General features: G+C 40.5%; 1 protein-coding gene across 14 annotated transcripts in view; it reads left to right on the top strand.

The window, feature by feature from the left end:
• The window catches only part of tanc2b (tetratricopeptide repeat, ankyrin repeat and coiled-coil containing 2b), a 147,329-nt gene that overhangs the window by 89,671 nt on the left and 46,945 nt on the right, over nt 1-10,713 (top strand). For 9 of the 14 annotated variants that reach the window (XM_032502276.1, XM_032502279.1, XM_032502272.1 and 6 more), the window contains one exon: nt 9,226-9,342. The exons of 4 other annotated variants lie outside the window; for them this stretch is intronic. In XM_032502276.1, the coding sequence (XP_032358167.1) occupies nt 9,226-9,342 (117 nt within the window). Of the gene's footprint in view, nt 1-9,225; nt 9,343-9,570; nt 10,062-10,713 lie in introns of those variants that run through there. One more of the 14 variants, XM_032502283.1, reaches the window with a different exon arrangement.

Raw genomic sequence — 10,713 nt, forward strand, 5'->3', positions numbered from 1 at the left:
TTTTTTTTATATATACCAAGAACCAGATTTTTTTTCTTTTTTTCTGGATTTTAATTCTCCAGGGCTTTTGTTTTTGTAACCCTTTGGTTTTACTCTTTAATCCCCAGTGTTTAATGACTTTCTATAAAAATGTTTAGCTGTTTCATTGACATAAAACATTGCATTGTTACTGATTGTTTTATCTTTCTAAATTATAAAGCTCTAACGTAGCTACACCTATACACGAGAGCTGCTTTGCAAATCAAGTAGTACTATCTTAAAGGGTGCTTGTTGCTTACATTTTTTTTTGTCTGGATATTTAGCATTACCGTCTGTAAGAAAAAGCTGTGGAATAGAAAAGAGAAACCCGCAGTGTGCTATAAATAGTGATAATAATGATTTGCTTACAAAACAGAGCAGTGGGTTACATATACCACCTCACTGCTTACTGCGAACACTGTGGTGGAGAGCTGAGCTAACATTTCTCTGTAAGATAAGATACACACAGAAGCCTAAAGAAGTGTATTATTGTGGGTGTACAGTGTGTCTATGCGGATCCAGACCTTTACAGACTGCTGCGCTGGACTGCCCAATAACACCAGCCTCAATATTAACATTCACCACTTGTCTGTCTGCTGTTTACTTATTTGCTGATTTCAGGGTGCTAAACTTTGAGGCATTTGTCTGGATCACAGATCTGACTTTGTATGGCTGCAATTGGTCTGCTAAGGGATTACATAAGAGCAACAATTTATTACAGCTTGTGTCACACATTAAATATTTTTTTGGTGATGGTAATTTTATGTTGTGCTAAAGATACAACTCGATTATCAGGACCATCTTATTTGGTAGCTTCAAAATCAGTCATGTTATGCCTTTCCTTATTTATGGTCTTATTTTAGTGTTTAATTTAATTACCTATTTGAATAACAGTAAAGACACTTCTATCTTGGCCTGATTTTCACTATGACGAGGGTGTGGTCCTGAAGTTGAGTGTAGCCGGGAGGTCATAGATATACCCACTAGGGGTTGAACTCCAGCTGGCACAGAGGTCATGGCAGCCTTACTATTATTTGGCCACTGTATCAAATGGCGTCCTTGGCAATTATGCTACTCTCGCTTTCTTAAAGTGGCATCATATATAACTTTACAGCCTACTGGTACCTTTGGCTTCAGGAGGGCAGGTCTTTGATGAACCATGCTGAGTTGAGTGAAAAGTTTAGTCACACTACTGTGTTGCCCCACCACTGAAGGAACAAAAACATGAGAAAGTAAAATGTCTGAACCACTCAGTGTTAACAATAGTCGCTGTGCTTCAGCAGCTACATCAGGATGTCCTTCAGGAGAAAGGGTTTGCTCACTAGATTATACATGGAGTGCATATGTACCCAAAGGGGCTTTAGACCAGAGATGAAATGATAAAAATAACGCTGCTCAGAGCAAATAAGTTGCCTGTTCGGCTAAATTTGACAAAACGCTATTGATCTCCCTGAAATAGCGTCGAGCTGGATAGCTCTCTTTAGGCAACATTTATAAGCAGTACACTTGATTGGCAGTTTAAACACTGTTATGAAGTGCCTTGCAAACAATGAAACCATACACATATAGTATTAAGATGCATTCAGTACCCTGATAACAATATAGTTGGTAGGTCAATAGAAAAATAGAAAAGTCAAGTTTTTTCTAAATCTTTTAATTCAATTTCCATTCAATTTTATTTATAGTATCAATTCATGACAAGAGTTATCTCAAGACACTTTACAGATAGAGTAGGTCTAGACCACACTCCAGAATTTACAAGGACCCAACAGTACTAGTAGTTTCCTCCAGAGCAAGCAACAGTGCGACAGTGGCGAGGAAAAACTTCCTTTTAGGCAGAAACCTGGGACAGACCCAGGCTCTTGGTAGGCGGCGTCTGACGGGCCGGTTGGGGTTAGTGGAAATGACAAAAATAGAAAAAATAGTAGTTTGTAGCAGTTCTTTGTAATAGTTCATGGCATAGCAGGGCACTGTGCGGCATTACAAGGCACAGCAGGACGTAGCTGGGCACCGCAGAGCGTAGCAGATGAACCTGGCACCGCAGAACGTGTAGCGGGACCATGGCGACAGCTGCTACCATGATTTTGGAGCATCTCTTATCCGAGGGAACATGCTGGGGAAAAAAGAACATAAGGACTCGGGGATGACTCCCCAGAGCTAGGTTAGTAACAAGCATTTCTGGCACTGGATGCACATAAATGAAAAGATAGGAAGATGAGGAGAGAGGAACTCAGTGTATCAAAGGAAGTCCCAGCTGTCTAAACATTACAGCAAAACCAAGAGAGACAGGGTAAAGAGAGGAGCCTGCGGGCTAGAACTCTCCCCAACCGGATCGGGCTGTATGCCAAGTCTCCCTTAGTTTATTAATATATATATTTTAGAAGCCAATCAGAATCTAAATTGTTACTCTTGTCCCAAGGCTGGACGCTTAATGCTTTGTTTAAAATCAATGTGATTTTGGACAAAGCTCAGAATACCTTCAACAAAATCTTAGAAAATCGTAGATGTAGGTCTACAGGTCTCTCCAGGCCCAATAAGGTTGCATGAAATGTGGAATTTTTTTTTTGGGCAAGGCGTAGGTCGGCTAATGAGCGTTCTTAGAAAATCAGTCCCTCCCTCTGCCCTCTAAAATTCTGCCTGTGCCTCACCTTGCTAATCCTCCTAAGGCTACTTGATAGATACACGTGTGTGTGTGCCGACATACTAACACACACATTCAAAAAGGGAGAGGCAGTCTGGCTAATGGAATTGCACTTGATGCTGACGGCCTCTGTTGTGAGGTTGTGACTGAACATCTCGCTGCAACATCTGGTCCGCATTGTTTTGTTCAACAAGTCAACGAGACAAACACAAAAATCACCCGTGGTCTCTGAGCCGGATAACTATATGCACACTGGGAACAAGCCTCCAGGCCAACACATTAATACTGGTGAAATTAAATGTTAAACCGCACGTCCTCAGCATCAAGCACACATTATCAGCCACATCTGTGTTTCAATTTATGTATAACGTCTTAAAAGAGTAATCCACCAATTTAATATTGCACTTGATTATTATTAACATTGTCGGACTCACAATGGACAGCAGAACCAGAGATATCATCATTTTAATTTCACATATTCTTCTTCCCATTCAAAACCTGCCGCCTACATCACCCACAATTCAACTTGACAACACTTTGGTCAGACATGTGGGTGTGTTATGCTGTTAGCAGCTAATGTAGCCTCAGTGGAGTCCCCCTTTTAAAGTAGTTGCAAAAGTTGAACATGGGAAAGACATATTATCTGTGTGTACCTGCATGTTTGCTAAATCTCTTTTGCCTTCATGTTTGTGGAATGTGGAACAAAAAATGATGTCCAAATTAAACCAAGTTAATTGTATAAAAAAAATAAAAAGTAGGTGTCGAGGGTTTTGTTTTTCATGTGTGAAGAGTTTTGCCTAATGTGGGACGTAACCGTAGAAGACAGTTTAACGTTAATTTGACTTAAACCATATCATGGTATATCAAACTACCCTTAAAAATAATGCAACAATGATTTAACCACCTTATAAAGCCTGACATTTGTAAACAAACTTGACAAAGACCGCTTGATCTCTTTCTGAGGCACAGCAGAAGACAGCCACAACACAAAGGATCAGAGCCTCAATTGCCCCAGCCTGTATCGCTGAAAGCTGCGTTCCTTGAGAAGACCTGAGTAGTCAATAGAAAGAGGTTGCTTGTTTACATTTTAATAAATGTGTTGGGACCTTGAAGCTTTTAGTGTCGGTAAAATCACCCTCTCCGTGCGTTACCACCACCTTTCAAAAAGGTGGGCAAGACTCGCCGTTTCCCCTGTCCTCTGCTGTTGCCATAGTGACCAGGGCTGCAAGCTCTGTTTCTGTAAAGCTCTGCTTGAGTTGCAGACAGCCGGGCGATGTATGTCCTCACCCACATTAGTGTTCTGTATGTTAATGCAGTGCATGTGTGGACGTCTATGTCTTTGTCTGAGTGGACGCCTCAGGTCGAAGGTAACTGAGACAGCGGTTCAGACATTGCCGTAGAAATGTCTCCTTTCACTTGCTTATCACTCACTCATCTGCAGCAAATGGGAAATTGTGCATTGCATATTAGAGTCTCCAATTCATATTCAGATCTTGTCATTTATTTCTTGAAAACCCAGGTTGTGTCTTTGGGGACTGTCATGTTGAAAAGAAGCGTTCTTTCATATGCACGACACTCTGCATACATGAATTTGAATCACAATATTGACTTTCTTTTTTGTTGATCATTTCACCAAAGCTTGTGTGTGTATATGACAGTCTTGGGAATCGAGATCAGCTTCTTACATTTTCAAATTGCCTATTGTCACCAATCTCTCCCCGTTCTCACTCTAATCTCACATGTACACATATATACATGCCATATTCATATTCCCATCCTCCCATCCTGAGCATTTAACAAATACCTATTTCACGGCCACGTGCATCTGCACCCAGACTAGAGATATTTATTCATAAGCTCATTAGAGGAGTGGATTTACCTGCTGCCATCCATCACACTGTCACCCACCCTCAGCCTGGCACACACTGACAACAGAACTGCAGGAGAGAAGTCCCTTGGATTTAGTCTCCTGGAGCCGCTGCTATAGAGGGGATTTACTCCAATAGACAGAGTCTCACTTCACCTTTTTATAGAGGTGAGATCAGTGAGACATAAACCAAAAGAAATGGTAATCTCTCATTTACAATTTTAGTCTGTTTGCACAGTCATTGTCAACTGGTGTCCAGCAGCGCGCTGGCTTTGGAGTGGCACAGGTACACTGCAAAACATTTAAATTTAAAAACCGTCCATTTATATATATATATTTATCCCTCATGTTGTCCTCGGGTCAAATTGACCCATTTTCCTATATCAGTGTTCTACTACCAATTGTAATTACCCAAAATAACATGATTGATTCCACACAACGCTCTTTGGCAAGTAAAAATCTATACTTTCATTAATTCTGGGGCGTCTTATTCAATTTTATAGCATTTGAAAAAAGGTTGAAGTGGTTTTGAAATAGCATTGAGTAAAAATTGACAGTGCAGTGATTATTCATCAACATCCATTCCTTTAATTTTAGTCTAAATAATTCCTAATTTATGCTTTTCTAACTCAAACATTAGGTATCATTTCCTATAATGAGGTTTATTGACCATAAATTACAATGATAACTGTGAAACTAAAGTTAATACGGCAGTGTTAAGTAGTGTTTAAAAAGAAAACATTGAAAAAAGCGTCAAAAACGTAAGAAAAGTAAAAAAAACCTAAACAATAAAAAGCGTCATCAAAAGTGTTGATTTTCCATTTTGACGGGAAGACAACACAAGGGCTATGTATGTGTATATATATATATATATATATATGTATATATATATATATGAGGAAATGGTTGTGGATGCTCTTGCAGGCACACTGTCACGTGAAAATCTCAGTCCATCACATTCTCCTTGTTGCTTGTTACAAGCTGTTGAAAGCTTGTCACTGCAGGTGCAAGAGCAGCTTATTGAAACAAGGCTTTCAAACTGCGGTTTGGAAGAGAATTATTAAAAAAAAAACCAATGTTTTACTTTGGGCCCTTTTTGATTCAAATGTGCAGCCATTGCAGACTTCTGTATTGATCTTTTTTCTGTGAACTAAACGTAAACCTTTCAAGATTTGTTAAAACAATGTGGAATATGAGTGAAGGGTTTTTGTAATATCTGCGTTGTTAATGGTAGTGTGCTTTGGAATCTTTTGTGCATGCAAAGAAAAAAAGTTAGAAAACATCTTTTCGACTGAAGGTCAAGTTTAGATAAACAGACAAGAATCAAAATCAAGAAGATAAATAGTTTACATCTGATATGCTGTGTTTGACTCATGTACATACAGTACCATGTTTTAGCTTACTTGCTTTTTTTCCCCTCTTGCATCTGAAGGTCATGGAAGTAGAGTATTGTTCATAGTCTTTGAATGACAGAATATTCAATAATTAACTATGGAAATGTGACATTTTTTTCTTCACGTGCACATTGTTTTCTTTCCCACGTGTTTATTATTGTTAATTATTTATTGACTTGCTCAATTTAGAGATTTCTTTTCCATGTGATTTTAATCACCTTAATACAAGCATAATAATGTCAAACAAAAAAGAAAAACTATAACGATATACTAAAACTATTTAAGTTATATTGTAAACTAAGTAAATGAAGAGGAGAGAGTTAAGACACTTCTGTCTTAACTCATAAAAAAATATAACTATTAATTAACCAAAATGGTGTTTGAGTTGTCAAGCAGAATATATTAAGTAGCCCTGTGTAAGTTCCTGTCGTGGCAGTTGATCCGGTCCTGGATAACTTTTGTCCCTTCTTCCTTCTGGCTGTCAGTTGTAGTTTCTCACTGTGGCATCTGTGCTGGCTAACTTCCTAGATGTGGTCCATGAGCACGGTCCTCTCAGGACCATACCAACTCTGTATTAACACTCTGTGTGTGGCAAGAGAACGCATCTGCTTTACACACATACTCATAACTCTGAGGGAGTTATTTATTCCCTCTGTCAGGGAGGTTTAGTTTTTGTTTGTTTGACTGTATGTTTGTGAGTGAGTAGAATATATCAAATCTTGACAACAGATTGCAATAGATTGGTGGAAAGTTGGACCATGGAACAAGAAATGTGTGCTTATTTTTTTTGCAGATCCGAATCAAGGTGCATGAAGTCTTATAATAGAAAACTAAGGCATTTCAAAAGGTTTTTCTTATGAACCCTGGAACCTATATCCCATTATTGGCACTGTTCATTGTAAAATGTCTCTAACTTTTTGATGAGTTGCCATGAAATTTGGTACACACATTTTTCCCCTAATTTTAAACACTTAAATGATCCCCTCACTTTTTATGTAGCACCATAATCAGGTCAGAATCTCAAATTGTGTAATACTTTGGTGTATGCCCAAATACCTGCAAAACGAATGTCATTTAGGGCTAATTGGCAAATGTTAGCATGCTAAACTAAGATAGCGTACATGGTAAACTATCCTATGTACCTGCTAAACATCACCATGTTACCATTGTCATTGTGTGCATGTCAGCATGCTGACTTCGGCTTAGAGCGCGGCTGTGCCTAAATACAGCCTCATAGAGATCTCAGTCCTGTTTAGATAAAACGAAGGATGACATGCTCCCTCATGGCTTGAGAAATTCTACCAGTAATATATATTATAAAGCCCTTTTAAATCCCTTATTAGATTACCAGTATTTGAAAAAAAAGAAAATATCATTTTCACTAAGCATAAAGCAGAGCCATCTTGACATTTTGAAGACAAGGGGCTTAGAGACAGTGGACAGTGACGGCATCCGCTTTCATGTACAGGAGGATTGTGATTCCTTGGCATAAATGCTGAAGTGTTTTCTATTGTACTGTACGTATTACATTGCATTAAATGACATGTCATTTAGCTGACGCTTTTATCCTAAGCTACTTACAAATGCTATATATGTCAGAGGTTGTACGCCTCTGGAGCAACTAGGGGTTAAGTGTCTTACTCAGGGACACATAGTGGTTGATGTATCGCAGTGGGAATTGAACCCCGGGCTTCCACACCAAAGATGACATATCTTCTGCGCCATCATCACCTATATACAGTAGAAATATACTTAAGTTTTTGCTTTGACCAAAAGTCTGCACTGCTGCCTGCAGAATGATCTATTTCTGTCTCTTTACATAACTTAAGACTAATGGTATATAGACAAATGGACAACTCTACTCCACACCCGTTATACACACACTAACACACATGCATTATACTGGCATTAGCTGTAACACGAATCCCAAACAAAAGTGTTAAAGAGCCTGTTCATTGTTGCTTGAATACAGCAACAGCAGTTTCAGCTGCTGCTCACCCCACTCTGGTTCAGCACCGTGTTGCTGCACCGGATAGCTTTGGACGTGTTCACTCACCCATTTAAAGGATGGTTAACAGTTGCAGCATTGCAGCGGTACGTACAGTTTTCCACTTTAAAAACCTCATTCAACCAGATTAGTCAATTAAAACCAAATTATGCTTAGATCCTCGCTGCCCACATAAGTACAAAAAACCCTGAAAAAGAATAGGTTGAACAAATGAGCCATGCACACAATTTAGTTAATATTAGCTGAATTTCCTTTGCACACTTTGGCTTGGGTCCTACTCCATTGCAGTAGCCATTTCAAGAAAGTGAGGACTTTTAAAAGAGTCAGAGAATAAATTCGCTTAGAAATAGAAATTTAGAAGCAAGAAAGCTTAGAAATATCTCCTAGAATAGCTTTGGAGGTCATGCCTCTACAAAATACTAGCTCTTTGTCTGAAGTATCATTGCCATATGTTGCTGTATGTTTGCGTCCTTGCAAAGCTCTTCCTCTAAGAAAACAATGCCATTGAATGGATGGTTAAGGTCTGTCTGGCCTCTCTTTCTGTGGGCACAAGTGGTCATTGGTATAGACTCCCCTGCATTGTGAATGCTTGCCTAGTAGACTGCCTCCACAATGTATGCACTCATGATACCATGAGCTAGTCTGGGTAACGGCGCTTACAATCCCTGTGCCAGAAAAAGATTGTGTCACAACCACCACCCCCGGCTTTCTCTCTCACTGAATTTGTTGTCGAAGGACTCGTTTTATGTCTCAGACTTTGTGCTTGAGTCAGGCGCGAGAACATTCCAAAAATGAATCTCATTTGCATACTTGGTGTGATTATGATGCTGGACAAATAGAGACAACATTTTTTTGGACATGAGTTGTTGTTTTTTTTATAAATCCATCTCTTCAGCTTAAAAGATCCATCTTGTTTTGTGCTCTCTGAGTGAAATGTAGGCCCATTCAGAGGAAGTGTGGTGATATTTTAACGTTTTATTGGACGGTTGAGGTTCTGCGGCTGTACTGGTTTGCCCTAGCTCACTACCTGATCGTCCATGCTGCTTTTTTTGATTTAGCTATATTTGACCCAAGGAAAACACAAAGCTGCCTAAGAAAGCTTTCAGGATGTTTTCATATTATCAGTGTGATGCTTGAATTTCATAAGCTCTCTGACTTCCCCCCCTTTCTGTCCTGTCCCTGTCACTCCTTTCATTCTTGTCTTCTTCCATCTCCTGTGTGTGTGTCTGTGTGTGTCTGTGTGTGTGTGTGTGTGCCCATCCTTTTTCTATATGTGTGTATGCTTTCCTGCTCCCAGCCCCTCTGCGGAAAGCAAAGTTTGTGGAGGGCCCTCGCATTCCACAATCAGAGCTTGGCTCACCTACACACACCTCCACCACTGCCAAGAATCCAGACCTGGACACATACTGCCGTGGTAAGCTTCCCTCATTTCGTCGTGTTACTTTCTGCATGTATGTTCCAGTTTTTGAATGCGGTAGAGAGCGAGAGATTCTGCCTGCTGCCGCAAAGACGAAAGCGTTGCTAAGGTCATTAATGAAATAGCTTTGCAAGTGCCCACAGTGTCCATGCTTATTGCCTCCTCCCTCTCTGTCGCTCTAATCCTCCCTTGCTGCTTCCTCACTCTGCTCTGCTTTCTCAGACGCAGAGCTTGTTTAGGTGCCGCCGCTGTTTTTCTGTTAACTTCACAGTCGCCGCTCGGTAATCCTGCAGACAGTCTAGATTTCCCTCTACCCCCCTCCTATCTATCCTATTTAAACCTCCCCTCTCCCCCCTTGTCCTTCCCCTCTCGCGCAGTAAAGCGGGTTACTCGAGGATAGTGCTCTGTTGAGATTTGGTTCTAGTATATCTGCTTTCTCATCTTGCTTCTCCTCTTCCTGTTGCCACTGAGAAGTGCAGTGTTAGCTGCCTGACCTGTCTTGTTGGCTCGACCTCTGGTGGCTGTAAGGACTTTTCAACAGAGTACGACGATGCTGCAACACCCCAGGGTTGGATTTAAGAAATTAGAAAAATAGGGATGGGAGGTCTCAGGGCTTAGCTGCTTAACTTAGGGGGGGAAAATGGTCGACCGAATGCTACCAGCCTTCTCCGTCTGCCAGCCTCTGCTGCTGAGTTTCTGCTCGATGGGAGCTCTAAGTAGGTGATTTATTTATATATATATATATATACAGAAACATAGTAGAAGTAATACTTCTGTATAAGTCTATAGTTTGAAGTAGCTTAGGATACGCCCTTTAGTCCTGGCGGCTGGCTTGCTGTTGAATCTCATGGATGAAAAACTGTTGTCCTTGGCTTAGTAGTGCAGTCCTGTGAAATAGACTGTGGAATAGCCTATCAGTTGTGATGAGCTGCTAAGAGCTCCTACAGATGTGACATTTCAGGGTTGAAATGGTCATCTCAAGCGCCGTTGAGGCAGGAAAACAGTTGATAACAACCTGTAATTCTGTGTCTTTGCATTGACAACTTGAGCTTGAGAGGAACCAAGAGGGATGAGATGAGTTTTTTGGGGCGAGGACTCACACCTCACAGGTGGACAGATGGACATCTTAGCTCTTAACAAGGGCTCCCCGGCATAAGTAGCACCGGGGCAGTGACTTAAACATCTGATTGCATGCCAGTCAGCACTCTGCTGCTGACACTGTCTGGCATCCTGGAGGAAGTCAGATATATCAGCTGATTTTAATGGCCTACAAAGACATTTGTGGTCTCATAAATATGGTTTGTGAATATTTTGTGAGATAGCTTGTAAATATTCACCACCAACCGACCAGCCGTCCTCCTTTAATCA

The sequence above is a fragment of the Etheostoma spectabile genome, chromosome 21, assembly GCF_008692095.1.
Source record: "Etheostoma spectabile isolate EspeVRDwgs_2016 chromosome 21, UIUC_Espe_1.0, whole genome shotgun sequence".
Lineage (NCBI taxonomy): Eukaryota > Metazoa > Chordata > Actinopteri > Perciformes > Percidae > Etheostoma > Etheostoma spectabile.